Below are 17,204 nucleotides of genomic sequence, written 5' to 3'. Positions count from 1 at the left end.
ACTGTACTATTCGTATTACTCTACCCTTGATTGCATTGTAGAGGAGGCATTACAATCTAAAAAAGGTGTCCCAATCCGTACTTAAGCCTTATTCCTCAGGCATACGTTGTGACTACCCGATGGCATCGGCGAAAACCGGAGCCGAAGAGTTTGCCGTCGGGAATTACGTTTGGTCAGAGGGGGCATTGCCAGTCGCAAGTTTAGTTTGGTCGATTCTTTTCTCTGCAATCCATTCTTCACCTTGACACCTTCATGCTTGCCCAATCCACGCGTGGGAAAAGCATCCCGGCCTGCACGGTATGGAAGGCGGGTGCCGGAACGCCTGCCGGACACATGGAGCCTCGGCCTCGGAGTCGGGGAGCGCGTTTTCGTCCCCCGCAATCGTCAAGGGCAGGTTGTTCCGGTCTTTCTCTTTTCCTTTTCGCTCTTTTCTCCTTCGCAGCACTTGCAGTGTTTTCACGGTGGAAAATTCGAGATTTGAGCGATGCGCCCGGCGCTCGACTCGCCTTTCAATAGACATGAACGGTCGATGCGCATCGCGTGCGAAGGACTTCAACTCACTCCCAGATTATTGCGAACAGGACTAATAACTTCAATGAAAGCAGCAATTTCCCACGTCTATTCATTTTGGAGGGATGTCTAGGCTAGCTAACAGCGCAGTTGACCTGAAGGCATTAAATTCGTCTCATTTACATCAATGCATTAACCTTCTCCCAAAAGCGATGGTCCAGACCACAGCGCAGAGACGATCTTCGGCTTCGAATGAACATGAAGAAATAGCAAAAAGAAAGGTATGTATCCCACCCGCGCACCAGCGATAACCAGCAAGAAAATCAAGAAAGAAGAGCTTGGAGTATATATCCGGTCGGCTTACGTTTTCTCGTCGATGCAGATTTACTCCATAGAGAGGCCAAGGTCTTCCTCGGCGGGGACCACACGGACGGTGTTGGTGTGGCCCATACCGCCACGCCATCCCTGAACGCAGACGATGGGGTCACCCTTGTTGATGATGCCGAGCTTGAGACCGTGGTTGATACCCCACTTGAGGCGGCGGTCGACATCCTCCTGCCAGATCTTGACGTTGAAGTCGGGCTTCTTCTCGTTGAAGTAGAACGGCCAGACACCGCGGTACAGGTGAGAGTACTGGAGAGAGATTTGGTTAGCGTGGCACACACGATAAAGTTGGGGAATAGGGAACTAACCCGAGAAGCAGTGGCGTTACGAGTGACCATCAGGATGGGACAGACAGGACGGTACTTGGACAGAAGGCGGGCAGTTTTACCGCTAGAAACTTTGTCAGTACACGCAATCGCAGGCGGAACGGAGACTCCAGTTCGACATACCTAGTGGTCAGGACGATGATGGCACCGGCGTTCAACTCCAGACTGGCGCTGACGGCAGCCATGGCAATCGACTCGGGGGTCTCGGTGGGGCGAGGGCACAGGTTGCGCAGCTCATCGAAGATCTGGAAGTGAGGCACGGTGACCTCGGCGAGCAGGCAGGTCTCGTGCATCATCTTGACGGCCTCGCAAGGGTAGGTACCCTTGGCGGTCTCACCCGACAGCATGACACAGTCGGCACCGTCCAGGACGGCGTTGGCGACATCAGACACCTCAGCACGGGTGGGGCGAGGGTTGTATGTCATGGACTCCAACATCTGAGTGGCACAGATAACGGGCTTGCCCTTGATGTTGCACTTGGCAATCATCATCTTCTGGGCGATGAAGACCTTGGGGGCGGGGATCTCAATACCCAGATCACCACGGGCAACCATGACACCGTCAGTCTGCTCGAGGATCTCGTCGAAGTTGTTGACACCCTGCTGGTTCTCAACCTTGGCGATGATCTGAATCTCCTTACCCTCCTCGCCGAGAACTTCACGGATGCTCTCGATATCGCTGCCGCGGCGAATGAATGAGGCGAAGACCATGTCAACCTTGTTTTTGACACCAAACTTCAGGTCGGCAATATCCTTCTCGGAAAGAGCGGGCAGGTCTACATCGGTACCGGGCAGGTTAACACCCTTGCGGGAAGAGATGTTGCCGTTGTTCAAGCACTTGACGCGCAGAGTCTTATCGTCGACAACCTCGAGCACCTCAAAGGACAGAATGCCGTCATCGACATAGATGAGCTTGCCGGGGGCGATCACCTTGGTGATGTTCTTATAGTCGAGGTACCTATGGTTCCGTGGTTGTCAGCCTCTTGTCTCTCGCCTTGCTATCTCGACGGTCGGTGTAGGGGCAGACCATGTCCGCATCCTCCACCGTCGAAACGGGGTCTCAGAATTCTTACATGTTCTTATCATCACTGGCGGTGGCGTATGCCTCGTCGGTGGTGATGTTGAGCTCAGTGCCCATCTTGATAGGGATATCGACATCGTCGGTGGTGTTACCAGTACGGATCTCGGGACCCTTAGTGTCGAGGGCGATGGCCAGGGGACGACCAGTCTGGACGCGAGCAGCCTCACGGGCGTTGTCGATCACAGATTGGTGGTACTGTTTCCATTGTCAGCGACTGTTTTTTCGAATGAAGGCAGGATGAAAAACACTCACCTCATATGAGCCGTGGGAGAAGTTCATGCGAACGACATTGAGTCCCACTACATTCCAGTCAGTTCTACCAGCTCCTCTGATCATGCGGGGAGCTTATTGGGCATCTTGATGCCATACCTGTGCGGAGAGCGTTGATCTTCTCGACGGAGTTGGTCTTCGGGCCTGCGGGGCAATCGCGGTCAGCGTCATTTTTTACCATCTAATCAAGGGTGCCGCACGCCGTCTAAGTCCCCAATTGGACCAGCGGAAACACTGGAGGTATTGTGAAGGCACATACCAATGGTACCGATAATGGAGGTACGGCGGAAGTTCTTCGCCGGCACCAGTTCGGTGTTGAGCTTGGAGTGCCACTCCAGCTTCATGCGGTTGCTCAGGTGGTCGAGAGAGGTAGTGGCCGCCATTTTGAACTGCTAACAATGTAACCTTGACTAGCAGAGAAGATTGGGGTTGGATAGATTGGGGTGGGAGTTGAAGTGAGGAGGGGGAGAGAAAAGGAAGGTGGGTGAGGGGCGGGAGGGAAAATGTTGGTCGCCGATGCTATCTCCGCCGCGCTTTTGCTTCTCCGTACCCGCCCCAGCTTTTACGGGCTGCGGTGAACCGGCCTTGGCAGTGGTACAGCTGGCCGTTGGGTTGGATGATCTGCAATTTTTTGATTCGTAGTAGTGCGTAGCACGTTTATTAACAGCAGTGGTCATCATTTTTTATTTTTTTTAATTGAAAAACAGTCATGACCTAGCTCAAAACTCCTCTCAACATTATCAGTTTGAAGCCTCACCGGAAACGGCGGCAGCGCTGTACTAGGCAGAAAAAAAGGAAAAAAAAGAGAAAACCAATATGCTCCCCCAAGGCGGAGAGGGGCCGTGCTGGTCTGCCCAGCGTACATTGGATCCCTTTTATCGAGTAAACGTGACAAATAGCGACACCCAATTTGCCCGGCCCCTCTCGACAGAAACGGCATTCCGGTGGGCTGCGCTTGGTGGCAAGTTTGTGACTATCCTGAGGCAGAAATGAGGCAGAACTCGAGTACTCGACGCCTGGGGCATCTAGATGGGTGGCTGGGGCAGCCACTTGTATTATATAATTCACCAGCCACCCAACCGCCGTCATGTGAAAGGGACCCACGTGAGGTCGTGAGACCCCGTCGGCTGTCCATTCACACCAAGACATAGCGCCTGCTGCTTCTCCTCCGAATACCGCGATCCCAAGTGACCTCAGTGTCAGAGTCCTCTCATCATGGTATGTGGGCTGTCATTCGGTCTATAGAGGACCGTGGGAACGAAGCATCCAGAGCTGACTTTCGTCGTCCAACACAGTTCGGCCGTCTTACTCACTACGCATTTGATGCGGTTCTCTGTGAGTCTTCTGTACCGTCTCTATAATACACAGGACCAAAGCTGACCGTATCTCTGCAGTCTCCGCCTTCCTAGCTGGTGTCAAGCGCTCCACGGGTCTCACGTAAATATAACCCCTCCTACCCTTCCCTACCTCGGTTCCTTTCTCGCGATACCCTTCGATCGAGATTGTCACCAACTCTTGCAAATCAGGCAGCGTTTCTAACTTTTTTGACCTCGCCGCACCCCCCTTTTTCGGGTCGTGTGCGTGCGGGGACTTTCACAGCCCCAGTGTCGACTCTGATAAGATTTCTGACAACAAAGAAGTGAAGCGATGGATCGACAACTACCTCGGTGTTGGCGAGTGGGTGATGGATCAATCTGTTGCCGTCATGGGCTCATCCAGCTGGTTTGAGCGCCGCCGGTGATTGGTTTCGCCGTTTCACCTGGGGCTATATCAATGATTCCTCCGGTTCTTCTTCTCGACTTGACATCCGGCCAGTGATGACTCCCGGCTTCCGACTGGCACGACAATATATGAGGAATTGCACAGCAAACTGGCTGGATTGACGAGTAACGACCAACTCTTCTCTACGCCGCAACCAACCACTTTTGACATTACGATCAGAGTTATGGCGTCTTTGGCTTTTTCGTTCTATTCGATACCTCTCTTGCCTGTATCTATTCTATCTCCGCCATGTGAAATGCACTCTGCATCCGATTCTTTCTGGATTATATCTGCTCAGCAGACTTTTCTGCGGCTGCTTTGGCTAGATGTCAGTGGTGTAAGAAAGTCGTTCAGGGCTTCGACAGTTATCGACAAGTATGAGGCGCATGAGTCTGTAGCTGCAGAGGATCAGAGTTGTTCGATACGCGATTGCCAGGTTTTTCGAAGCCGTGACTATCCTGATGGCGAGCTCGGGAGATAATTCTGAAAACCAGCTGTTTAATCTGTAAGGCATGCTCTCTGGTCATAAAGGACAGGAAGTGAAGATGTCGTGGCCTCTCAAAATCCGACGATGGCAAATTGCAAACACGAGGGGGTATGTAAGGGGAATGGAGGGCAAGTAAATCAGAAGAAATCCGGAAAGTATCGCCAGTCATGTTTGCAGGAGATCATCGATATCAACGCGGCGGTAGTAGGAGATGTGCCCCATCTCCTGCCAATAGTGGGCTATGTATTCAGTAGAGACCAGAATCAGTTGGGAAGCAATAAAAGTATCTGTTTATAATGTGGGTTTAGTTTTTCATGAACAATGCCTGGTCGCAAAAAGGGTAAGTCGTGAAAGAGAAGCCTGGGTTTCTTACCATCACGAAAGCCACGGCCTGCAACATGACCCCGAGAATGCACAATCCGACAGCCGGCGAAAGGCTCCTCGGTTTCCACTCGAATAAGGCCATTTGGTCCAATGTCAGGAGATTGAAATGTTATTTCACCACGGGGAACATTGGGATCTCCTGTCAGCTTGATGGCATCCAAACTTCCCCTCTGAATGACACCTGACGTGTTATCGACTTCTTCATCCGTGAGCGGGTCACCTTGAGTGATGAGTAGGAATTCGCAGCCATGCGCTGAATAGTCGCCGACCCAGATCCCCTGGTATGGCTTCGTTCGTGTTGGCGTGTACACGCTGGGATCGAGAGTAGAATATGTAACCATTGCCGAATTATTCCCTGGATGCACAACGTGGAAATTCGTCCAGCGGCGAATACGAAACGCTTCTTGGGATGCCTCAGACCAATGCGAAGGTTCTGAAACATTCATATCGTCCACCGATCTAGCAACACGATTGTTGCTAGGTATCAGCGCGGGAGGCCAGAGTCTCGACATGTCTGTCACACCAGTGTCCGTATTAGAACAAAGTAACAGCGAGTTGAAAAGATGGTGGCTTTCTGCAGCCATCCTCATACTGCGCTCTGCCATCCATGTTTGGCATTCAGATGTCGGGGCCGATGGATCAGGGTCCTTCAGAAGCAAAACCGGGTCATCCAGCCACAGGCCGACGTGAGGGTCGAATGATTGAATCATCACATCTGGGTGTCCGGCCCAAACATGGAACATGGGTGCACCACGGTCGGCGAGAATTCGATATGCTTCAATCACCCCCCGACGGTTATCGTAGCGAGCTAAGATCAAGTTCCCGGTGTGTTCATTATCTGCGAACCAAATCTTGTTCTGCGGAATGAACCAATATGGCAAATGGGCGAGATACAGGCGGCGGAAGGATTCGAAAGGGCCCGGTTCGTCGATAGAGAATGGTATATGTGAGTTGACGAGTTTCTTCCACAAAAGGTCATTGGAGGCGCTTTGGGCGAGGGCACGGCACGTAATGGACACGCGAGCTAGCTCGTGAGGTGACAAGAAGGAGAGAATCTGATGCAGGGTCTCGGGGGGCAGTTTGTCAATTTTCGAATTCGATTGTGTGGTCTGTTTCCAGTGCTGGTCGTAAAGGAGGTGCTCAATGTACTGTCGGTTATCACCAAGCGTGGAGCCCTGTGTCGCAACGCAAATTAGTTCATCAAGGTCACATTTAGGACAGAGCTCAGTGCGCTGCGGGCAAAGAAGGTTGTCTGGAGATATCTGCTTAGCTTGAGTACAACCTACCTGGTCCGAGTGAGTCACGTCCGCCATCCTGCTGTCCCGCGGATGGTGGAAAGAGGAGAAGCGGATGCAGGTGTTGATAGCTCGACCCCTTTGGACAACTCAGATGACATCACCCGAGGATGACGAGGCAAAAGCGCATTTAGTGGAGGGGTTGCAACAGAGAACAGGCCAAAGAGGAGCAACAGTGAGGGCTCAGCCCCGAGCAAGTTCCGACTAAGCAGGCTCTAATGCCGGGGCAGAGCGCGTGCGTTGGAGACGAGAGGAGAAGCAGCTCGGTGGGTCGTGGGTGGTGGTGATAAGATAATGCGACTGGGGGTTGAAAATGGAGCCGGTTCCGCAAATGATGAGCGCCGTAGAGTTGGACAGAGAGCAGCGTGAGATGCGGTCGGAGCCCGGGCTGACAGCTTGGAGTGTCGACCCGGTGGAACAAAGCTGGGGAAAGCAAGTGTTGGTGCCCCGCCGGTCAAGTCTCGTTGCGGTTCGTGATCGGGTCGATCGCAGGGTGGTTAAGCTTATTTATTACAACACTTCTCCAAGGATCATGGTTACAGGTGTCTACTTAGGTAGGGCCTGGTTGTAGAATGTTGGTTTCAAATTGTTGGCAGATATTTTACCATTTCAAAAAGCTGTTCTAGTTCAAATATGTGAACATAGTTGTCAAAGGATGGTAAATGGATCAGTGTGTTTATTTGGAACATTCTGCAATATATCCCCAGGGACGTGCGTACGGCCATAGAGATCTCGATAATAATAGAGAAAATAAACTCCCCGTAATCAGATAGGCCATGATTTTTAAGCTCTTAAATGTGAGACAGCACTAGATTTTACAATTTAGTTGTGGATATTCCAGTTTCACGGTTGAGTACAGCTCGCCCAACTTCAACTGAGCAGATCACACGTGACCGCCAGTCCCTGAGGGGAAGCTTGTTTACCAGTCCGGAATAGGTAATCATATTGGCCCTGGCACGCGCCACGCAGGCGCGCTCCTGCTGCCTACATGGCCCCACCGTGTTTGTTTATGTTGTGAGGTATACAAAACGCCCTTATAAGCGCGAGTCGGTCGATTCTCAGCCTCCCATGTCCCAAGCCTGTTCTGGTGATTTAGTATTCACATTCCCCTCAGCCTGTCGACTACCCCGATAATTTCTTTGCTATTTCCATTCATACTGCCAGCCCGGTTACTTTACTTCGAGCCTTTCAATCCTGCACAATGGAGACGCGACTGTCCTGCAGAAAACGCAGGAATAGCGCCATCTCTGAATCGACGACTGAGGTTCCTGTTTCCCATCGCACAAGACAAAGCGCCGGGATAACAACGGAATATGACGCGCCCAAGGAAAATGAAAATGCTAGTACCCCGCGAAAATCGCGAAAAAGAGTACGATTTTCGGACCCCGGCCCTTTGCTGCAGGGCACAAGTGCCAGCTCCACTGGCTTGACACCAGCGATGAGACGCACTTCTTTTGATCCTCCGATGACTGCCAGTGACAATCAGACACCATCCCGAAAAGCGCGGCGGCGGTCGGCGCCAACTCGCCGTCGCTCTTTGGATCCCGTTGACGGGCTTGATGAGGCCTCTGAACGAGTACGGCAATTCACCCCTCTGCGTCAGATTCTGGATCGTCGAACGCAAAGAAGAATACGACGGTTTGGTCTTAGCGATGAGATTAACCAGATTGAGCGAGAGAAACGCGAATATCGCAATTTTGAAAAGTCATTCGCAACGCTGCGACAGGAGCGGGATGACTTGCGACGCGAACTGGGCGCGATGAAACAGAGACAAAGTGTCTCGGAAGTCCATCCGCCATCCTACGAGCCTAACTGGAGGTCGATTTCAGCGTGCGTTCCAGGCATAGGGAATGAGACAATGAGACACTCTGACGAGGTCTCGGTGACCTTTAGTAGAAACCAGGACCGTGACGAGGACAGCACGTTCACCCTCAGTGATAGCGCCATCATCGTCTCAAACTCCCCCGACCTGCGTGCTATGCGCGACTGCAGATCAACAGAGCCTGATAGCCTCATGATCGACCAAGCCATTACGGATGTTTCGACACAGACATCATTCAGGAACCACACCGAGCAGTCCGACATGCACGACTTGACTGTTGACTTGGAAGCGGCGAGGGCAGAAAAGGAAAAGCTCTTCAACGCCTGTCGGACGCAAATTGCTGCCTTTGAAGATTCGGAAATAGCAGATACTCTTCGCCTACCTTCGCCCCCCTCTGATTTCTTCGACAATATCGTCAACATTCTGACAACTGCTCTCTCTCGTGCCTCAGATGCAACCGTGGCCCTTGAAGGAATCAACAAAGAATGCTCAAATCTCGGATTCTCGGGTACCAGTGCCGATGAGCTAGTTTCTGACATGAGACGTCATTTCCGCTCTGCACGTCTTGAGCTAGAGAGAGCTGTCCCGGGAGAGACACCGGATGTTGGTCTCGAGGACGGAAAGGCAACCCTGGGGGCTCTTGTCAAACGAGTCTCCTCCTTGGCAAGAGATCTGCAAGCAGAGCGCAAGCATCATCATGGCTCCCATGGCCGAGAGAAGGCGCTCCGAGGGCAGTTCGATAAATTACTCTATCGATATGAAGCAGCCGCAAACAAAATAGACAGCCTCGAAGACTCTATCGCATCTTCCGCAAGCGATATGCTTCACAACAGAATGAGACTCCAGGACCTCGAAAATGAAGACCAAGAGAAGGCCGTTGGGATTGACAGATTAAGCACTGCCCTCGAAAAATACCGCGACGACATGAAGGGCCTCGAGAACCTGGTGAGCAGGCTGGAAGATGAGAATGTTGCCGCCAAGGAAAAATATAAGCAGCAAATCGCCAAACTGAGGTATGAAGTGGCCCATGAGCGGAAGAAACGCTCAGCAATCGAAACATCGGCCTCGGGGTACGAAACACGGATCAGGCAGTTAGAAGAAACCGTCGAGCAGAACAGGATACATGTCTGTGATCTGATGGCACATGTTGAAATGCTGGAAAAAGAGCAGCAAATCGCCTCCGATGCTCTTGAAAAGAAAGCATATGAGCAAATGCAACAACACGAACAGGAGACGGGAGCATTGAACGTCCGCATCTCCGAGCTGAACACATCCCTCGAGGAGAAGAGATTAGAAGCAAACCGTCTGCGCCAGCTCAATGCTGGCTTGGAAGACCAGTTGCGGATGGAGGTCGAGGCTCGTGATGAGCTGCTCGACAAGTGGGCGGCAGAGCAAGCGCGTTCGTTTGCGTTCATGAAGGAGAGTGTCAACTCTGAGCGGCGACGAGCCAAGGTTCGTGCCGCCAACTGGGAGCTCAAATCGGACGATTTCATGTCTGACGGTATCGCCGTCATGGGAAGTGAGCCAATCACACCGGTCAGCATGACTCGCTTTGTTGATGTTGAGTATGGCCGAGGCAAGAACCGCAAGCGCATGGATAGCGGTATCGGGATCCTCTCGGAGGAGGAGCTTTTGAGCGACGAAATCGATCTGCGGCGTGAAATTGACTCGGATATTGACCTTCCCACTTCCGATTTCATCGATGTATAGATCTTTTTGATCTCCAGCTCCCTCCCTCCTTTCTCTCTATACTTTATTTTGTTGGAAATCGATTTGTACATAGGCGGCGATCTTTTCGTCCGATTTCTTTTGTTCTTATAACCTTTGCACATGGACCGAAAATGACTGGCAACAATTGACACCACTTTTCATTATTATTGCTCCTTGCTGGCCCCTTCTTGTTCGCCGACGAGTTGAGCACGGCTCTGGTTTTCCTAGATTCGTTATACAAATCCGGTTAAGCGGTGTTGCGTCGCAAGAGGAGTTGAACCTTAGCGGACTTTTATCTTCGTTCCCGGGACTCATTCGCTACCTGAACCTCCATAAGCGGTCCCTTGTAATACTTTCGAGCCCATCCAAAGTAATATACCACCGCAAAACTATCGCTCCCTTCAAAGAACAACGCTAAAGTTCACCTTCGAGGGCTCTGAATGAAGTTTTGCAGGCCAAAAGCCAAAAATCGTGAGAATGCCTGAAACAGAAAAAAAGTGCAACCATGTTATTCAACGTCCCCAGAATACCTCTTACTCGGAATGGCCCCCAGCTAAGCCCCTTATTCAAACCCTGGTTTGATTCCGATATATCTCCTCTGAGAACTGCCTCATCCATCGCTTCGTTGATACGATCGACTCTGCGCGGATCCAGACCGATGAGCTTGGGTGCAATCTCGGCAATAGCTGCGCGGACCCCCAGTGTATGAGCAGCAACAAAACTGGTGCCGAATGGTGTACTCTCCCCCCAGCCTTCAAGTCCATTTTGCGTGGCAACTCGGAAGATGGTTGCGTCGAAACTGCGGTATTCACGCCCTCCCGACAGGACGTACACTCCACCTGAGTAAGGTAGGTCCCTTTGGAAAACATCGATCTTTGTGATGAAGAGTTCCGACTTCCTTGCGAGGTGAGGTGGGTTAGACTCTGTTTGGGAAACTCGTTTTGATTTCGTCGCACGGGGTCGAGCCGGAGCAGATCATTCTATTTATTAGCCCTGGAGAACCAGTCATGGCATTGGCCAATCGTGGCTTCATTCGAAGTTGCATCAACAATAAGTTCAACGAGCCCTTGGCAGCGTTCAGTGCGCTCGGTATCTAGCCGCTGGGGAGAGAGGATTGCATTGCAATGTTTGACCAAAGGATGCTTGGCGGAGACTCGGGTCTCCCGAAGCAAGTAGCCGTGCATTTCGGGTCCAATAATCCGGTCAGAATGGAAAGCAATAGCCGGAAAAGGCTGCTTGAGACAAATTCCAGCAAATACCCCTTACAATGAGGATTCGTGTGTGCTGTTGAGCCGTGATGTGGATTGGGGTGGGAACAGAATGCGGAGCAGTCTGGAGACGTCGGCATCGTTCCCGAGTGACGGCCATCCCGCACTTTCGGCCCCGCCGAGCAACTGCGGCATTACTAAGCGCTGCCATCGCCGCCTGCCGGATAACTAAGTGCACTACTACTATTGAGAGGAGTAGTCTAGCTGCTCAGAATCATTGGCGAGATACTCCCAAAAATCTCAACGAAATGTCGAACCCAGCAGTGACCCACCGCCGCGCCTTTCGACGAACCGATAACTATACCCCCGGCACGCCCAAGTTGAAGTTTGTCCAGGAGGCCATGCCAGCTCTCGCCCCGACGGATGTTTTGATCAAGGTACACGCTGTAGCTCTCAACTATCGTGACGCCAATATCGCAAACGGAGGAAACCCATGGCCAGTTGTGCCTAATGGAATCTTATGCAACGATGCAGCGGGCGAAGTGATTGCCGTTGGCGACAAAGTCAAGACTTTGGCTATTGGCGACAGGGCTGGACCTATCACCGACACCGAAAATATCTCGGGGCGCGAAGTGAAGCGATCTTGGCTGGCAGCCGACGAAGATGGGGTTATGGCGGACCACGTAATATTTGACGAGAACGTTCTTTGCAAGCTTCCGGAGTATCTCGATTGGGTCGAGGCTGCTACTATTCCTTGTGCTGGCGTGACTGCCTGGTCGGCCTTGAAGGGCATGAGTATAGGACAAACAGTGCTGATCCAAGGTATGCTTACCACTCGTCAAGCTTCGCAGTGGCCTCGAAGACAGGAAAATGGCCCATTTGCTTACAGTTACATGTACATAGGAACTGGTGGCGTGAGCGTGTTTGCACTCAAGCTCGCCCAGGCTGCTGGTCTTCGCATTATTCTAACGTCTTCGAGCGACACCAAGCTTCTACAGATGAAAGAGAAATATCCGGCGATTCTGACCATCAACTACTCCAAGACACCAGACTGGGACCAAGAGGTTATGAAGCTCACTGGGGGCGAGGGCGTCGATATTGTTGTCGAAAATGGCGGAACCGGATCATTGGTCAAGAGCCTCCGGTGTACTCGGCGTGGTGGAATTGTAAGCCAGGTTGGCTACCTTTCGAAGCAGAACCCGGAGGATCTGCGGGAGCTGGTCCCGACAATTATCGATCGACGAATTAACCTGAGGGGCATCAATGCCGGCTCCAAGTTCGATATGGAAGACTTCTGTGCTGCTCTATCAGCCGCTCAGTCACGACTTCATGATTTAGTTGATAAGGTCTTCCCATTCGAGCAAGCCGAGGAAGCTGTGGAATATGTTTGGCAGGGGAAACAGATTGGCAAGATTGTTCTTCAGCTGTGATCGGCCGATTTTGGCACTCTATCTACCATGTAGCTATTCGATGGAACAAAACGATATATACCCGACCGCTATCATCGAAAATCTCTTCGGCACACTTGAAGAACCCGGAGGTTTTCATTTATTTTACTATCATTTCTGCGGGGCGAGTGGGGTTGGCAATTGCGTCGGCTTAGCCCCCCTGCAGAATACGAGATTTGTACTTATGGCACGAGCGGATTGGAGGCTCGGACCGGGTAAAAAGCGCAGATCAAAAGATTTTGCAACGCCGCGACTATGTCAGGTTACATCCAAGGATGTTTTAGGCATACGAAGGCAGTCCACAATTCGACTCTATATCTGTGGAAGCGCGGCCATTCTAAATTCTGCCACAGCCCAGAAATTTCTAGATGGGGATGAAATCGGCGATTGCAATCTGCATGGCTCTCACCTGTCCCTTGATATCCTCAAAACCTGTCCGCATCTTGAAGCATGGCTCACCAGAGTCAGTGGGTCTTCTATCTGGACCCTTGAAGCAGATGCAGATGAACCTGAGTGAATATACCTGCCCAGCAAATTATGGTTTACACTCCTACAACGAAGTACATCCGATCTTACCTGGGGCTCCGTTATTGTCGGCCACAAGGCAACGACCGTCAGTGCATTTGCCTTCGGTAACGCAAGCCTCTACACCAACTCCAATGGCACACTTCTCCCGCCTAATGAATGGATACCGGCGAAGGTGGAGACCATTTATGACATGGCTAGTTTGACAATATTCACAGCAATGGCCACACTGCGGGTGATTGACGAGGGCAAACTCATATGCACAAGCCGGTCGCGTCCTACCTGCCCGAATTTGCCGTCAACGGGAAGAGCAATGTCACTGTGCTGATGCTGCTTACCCATATCAGTGGGTTTCCTCCCGACCCTGAACCTGGGCTATAGCCTGGGCTATACGACCAACGCTACAGCAGCATGCATCAGCGAATCGAAGCAATCATCGAGCATAAATTGGCAAACCCGCTGGCTCGACCTATACGTACTCGGATTTGAATTTTATGAACTTGCGATTCATGTTAGAAGAAATCATGGGGGCCCCATTCGAGGACCTGGTACAGTCATTCACCAAGGATTTAGGAATGAACAGCACGTTCTTCAACAAGAGAAATGTCGGTGCCGAATCATTGCCCTTCTATCCACGGATGGTACCAACGGAGTATCAAATCGAAGTCCTGGGCCCCTCTGAGCCAGAACGCCCACAGCCAGTGCGGGGAACTGTCCACGACGAGAATGCCTGGGCTTTGGATGGCGTCAGTGGGCACGCAGGATTTTTCTCCTCTGTGGGCGATATCTCTATTCTCTGTCAAATGATTCTCAATAACGGAATATATAACGGCAGAAGAATCTTGACTTCACACAGCGTCAGTTTGATGTTTATCAACTTCAACGAGAAATTCCCTGGAGATGAGCACAGTATCGGGTTTGAGTTGAATCAGTTTTACTTCTCAGGCCCGATGGCCAATACGCTAGCTGAGGGCCACACTGGGTTCACGGGGACGTCACTGGTTGTTGATCGGGCATCAGACACGTTTATGGTGCTCTTAGCACATGCCGTTCACCCGAACAGAAATTGGTCAAGCAATAATATTGTTCGTGAGGCACTAGGCTACTGGGTAGCGCGCTCACTTGGTCGGGAAGTGGCTTTCCCCTCTTAGAATGTGATATATGGTGCTTCTTGCTTTCTATTCGTGACAGAGCTCCCCAGCAAGCGATCTTTACCTGTTTTGGTTTATCCTGCTTTCACGAAGGCGCTCAGATAGTAGACGTCAGTAAAAGTTATACAACATTAAACTTACAGTTCCCTACTAGATCTGCTACCACAGATAGTGGAGTATTTCTACCTTTTTCTGCTCCTAGTTATGCAGACCGTCATACTCGGGGTTGACAGGATCTGAGCTCCCGGGACCTCTCAGACTTGCAGCTTGACCGGGAAAAATGGTCCACACCTGTATACCCTGAAGTAACGGAATACTATGATATGCATGTGGACAGGGATTGCAAGATGTAAGATTGCCATAGATAAGAATGTTCACCACTTGAAGTAGCACAAAATGCACAGTTCCAATCGCACCAATCGACTCAGAATGCAAAACTAAATACTCTGAAAAGGAATGTTCACAAGAGCGATGTTGAACAGAATTGCAGAATCCTCCAACTATCTTCTTGAAGATTAACGCCAGAGAGTCATATTGAGAGAAGCCCCGACAGGGAATGGGGTTACACAGTATGCTAGAACTAGCAAGTTCTCTGGGGGCTTACTATCGGCTAGACTTCACAATGCTCTATGAAATCCCAGAGATCGGCCTCCATGGATCTGGTTTAGTAGGATGCCTCTTGATTTGCATTGCCACTGAGTACTTCTTCCATGTACTGAAGACTCGTGATAGTTACAATCTGAGCTCAGTTCTCCTCGTGTGAGCTTGTCGACTGTTTTAGACCTGCAATAAATAAATAAATAAATCGAAAATGGAAATTCGCACCGACGACAAGATACTTTGCAGATATGATCGCCTCTCTGAATCAAGCAATGCAATTTTTCCATAAGTAGAGAGGCCCGAATCTGATATAATGTCTTTCTGTAGACAGCTTCTTGCATTGACTCGGAGACAACTCCCGTCAACACATTGGATGAACTCAAGCCAGAGACTTTATGTCAACACTTTGACAGCTCACCATGCCACGAAAGATGACATTAGATGCTGTGATGTGACATTTGAGAATGCGGACGAGAGGAATTTGATTACCTACAAGGGTAGAATGGCATTCCAAGGTTGTTTAGAGGTTATACAAACAGATAGCCTATCCGGTCTTGTTGTCCGTGATTAAACATTATTCTCACCTACTGCAACAGTTTTGACTGTCCTTCACCCCATATTTTGAAAGTACCATGCACCAAAGTTCTTGTCATTTACCACTTTAACAGTGTTATACTTGTCTTCCATTATACAGCCTTCGATCCCATTATCAAACAACAACCCGTCAGAATAATCTTCTATTGACCAAGATTGCAGTGGCACTTCGTCTGAGCCTGACATGCATGCCCTTGTAAAGGCCGTGCAGATGAAGGGCGTTTGCGAAAAGGCCAAGGCCCATGCCTGATTGCGTAGAACCGATTTTCCCAAACTCCGCATACAGGGGATGCTCAGCGACATCAAAGTTCGCTACGCCATCACCACTGACGGATTCGAGGACCTTGGGCCTTTCGATCATTCCGATGTCAGCGGGTGCTCCTGGGAACTACCAGGACGGCTAATCGCCCCACCGGGCTCCAATAAAAGAGGTAACATGCAGCCATATCTTCTATACTTCCAATTCAACTGGCAAGCCGAAAGCAGTTCAGATTACCTACTTGCCTGAACATCTTGCTACCGCGACTACGGTCACTCCGCTCAAAGCAAATATTCGGGTCGCAGTGATCAATAACTCAGGCCATTGCCTGTCACTTTTTGAAGTGTAGGCGTTTCTTTCGGGTGCCTGCATTGCCGTTGTTTCGAGAGGTTGTCATTGACCCTCTTTCGTTCCGCGACTTTATCGCAGATTGCCATTGCCGCATGGGTGTTATGGGTCTGGCCTGCCCTACTGCTTTTCGAAATATTCGGGAGGTCCTGACTGCTGGTGAGGTTGCAAGTCCTCTTGCCATGCGAACGGTTCCAGAGTCAGGAGGGCCGCCCGAGCGTCTCTGGAACATCTACGGCCCAACTGAAACGACAACCTTCCCCGCCAATCCAACTTGTCATTCCCGGAGTGGCTCAACGCAAAAAGATTGGCATCAGTCGACCTCGCGGCGACAGTGTCTATTTGATAGATGAGCGCCTCACGCCGATTATCACCGTCGAGACACCCGGAGAGACCTTCATCGGTGGACCGCTAATGTATTCTGGCTACATCGGAAGACCAGAATAGATTGCGGCGCATTTCCTCGAATTTTCTGGATCGAAGCTAGGTATTGAGAATCGGGATATCGTACTTCTATAAAAGATAAGAAGTTTGGCACAGTGGAGAGACTACTCTCCCTGCATCCTTTATTTCATCGGACGAGTCGACCGACAAGTCAAACGAGATGGGTTCCGTGTGGAACTGGAGGGGATCGAACGGACACTGCTTTCTAGTGAATGGGGCACCGCAGTCATCGTGAAGCAAGTTCGGCATTATGAAAAGACAGCGTATTCCTCGTTGCATTCGCTACGAGTAGGGTGGCAGGAATTTCGAAGCGTCAGGTCCTTGCATGGGCGTCAGAACGAATGCCGTCATATATGGTACCGCGGGACATTGTGTTCTGCTCGAGCTTTCCTCTGACACCAAGCAACAAAACTGGATCTCAAATAATTTGGAGAAATCCTACTGGGAGGGATATGAAAAGGTGCAAAGACGACCGGCTAGGGGACTGAGAATACCAAGTTCATCGCCATGGTGCGAGACCTCTGATCTTCATTGCTTGGAGTGCTGACCATTAACGGCGAGATGACTTCTTTACCCTTGGAGTTCATCTATCAAATAT

At 50.8% G+C, this 17,204-nt stretch overlaps 6 protein-coding genes across 6 annotated transcripts; 4 read left to right on the top strand and 2 right to left on the bottom strand.

Annotated features, from left to right (window-relative positions):
- Positions 1–894: 894 nt before the first annotated feature.
- Positions 895–2,953, bottom strand: N7532_003773 (pyruvate kinase CDC19; the record flags this gene model as incomplete). The annotated part of the gene is made up of 7 exons (XM_056616267.1): positions 895–1,143; positions 1,203–1,284; positions 1,344–2,177; positions 2,293–2,495; positions 2,553–2,599; positions 2,670–2,714; positions 2,830–2,953. The coding sequence occupies 7 exons, from the start codon at positions 2,951–2,953 to the stop codon at positions 895–897; spliced, it is 1,584 nt and encodes a 527-aa protein (XP_056476624.1).
- Positions 2,954–3,785: 832 nt separating this feature from the next.
- On the top strand, positions 3,786–4,311 carry N7532_003772 (DUF1748 domain-containing protein; the record flags this gene model as incomplete). The annotated part of the gene is made up of 4 exons (XM_056616266.1): positions 3,786–3,788; positions 3,866–3,905; positions 3,965–4,007; positions 4,170–4,311. The coding sequence occupies 4 exons, from the start codon at positions 3,786–3,788 to the stop codon at positions 4,309–4,311; spliced, it is 228 nt and encodes a 75-aa protein (XP_056476623.1).
- Positions 4,312–4,983: 672 nt separating this feature from the next.
- N7532_003771 (F-box protein) lies at positions 4,984–6,515 on the bottom strand (the record flags this gene model as incomplete). The annotated part of the gene is made up of 3 exons (XM_056616265.1): positions 4,984–5,105; positions 5,192–6,377; positions 6,489–6,515. 3 exons carry the CDS (start codon positions 6,513–6,515, stop codon positions 4,984–4,986), a joined length of 1,335 nt encoding a protein of 444 aa, XP_056476622.1.
- Positions 6,516–7,698: 1,183 nt separating this feature from the next.
- On the top strand, positions 7,699–10,029 carry N7532_003770 (uncharacterized protein; the record flags this gene model as incomplete). The annotated part of the gene is made up of 1 exon (XM_056616264.1): positions 7,699–10,029. One exon carries the CDS (start codon positions 7,699–7,701, stop codon positions 10,027–10,029), a length of 2,331 nt encoding a protein of 776 aa, XP_056476621.1.
- Positions 10,030–11,545: 1,516 nt separating this feature from the next.
- On the top strand, positions 11,546–12,667 carry N7532_003769 (zinc-dependent alcohol dehydrogenase family protein; the record flags this gene model as incomplete). Its single annotated transcript, XM_056616263.1, has 1 exon — positions 11,546–12,667. One exon carries the CDS (start codon positions 11,546–11,548, stop codon positions 12,665–12,667), a length of 1,122 nt encoding a protein of 373 aa, XP_056476620.1.
- A 1,067-nt stretch (positions 12,668–13,734) lies between these two features.
- Positions 13,735–14,361, top strand: N7532_003768 (uncharacterized protein; the record flags this gene model as incomplete). The annotated part of the gene is made up of 1 exon (XM_056616262.1): positions 13,735–14,361. The coding sequence occupies one exon, from the start codon at positions 13,735–13,737 to the stop codon at positions 14,359–14,361; it is 627 nt and encodes a 208-aa protein (XP_056476619.1).
- Positions 14,362–17,204: the final 2,843 nt, after the last annotated feature.

The sequence above is a fragment of the Penicillium argentinense genome (genome assembly GCF_028826775.1).
Source record: "Penicillium argentinense strain IBT 30761 chromosome Unknown utg000004l_segment0_segment0, whole genome shotgun sequence".
Lineage (NCBI taxonomy): Eukaryota > Fungi > Ascomycota > Eurotiomycetes > Eurotiales > Aspergillaceae > Penicillium > Penicillium argentinense.
This window is presented reverse-complemented; position numbering and strand designations above follow the sequence as displayed.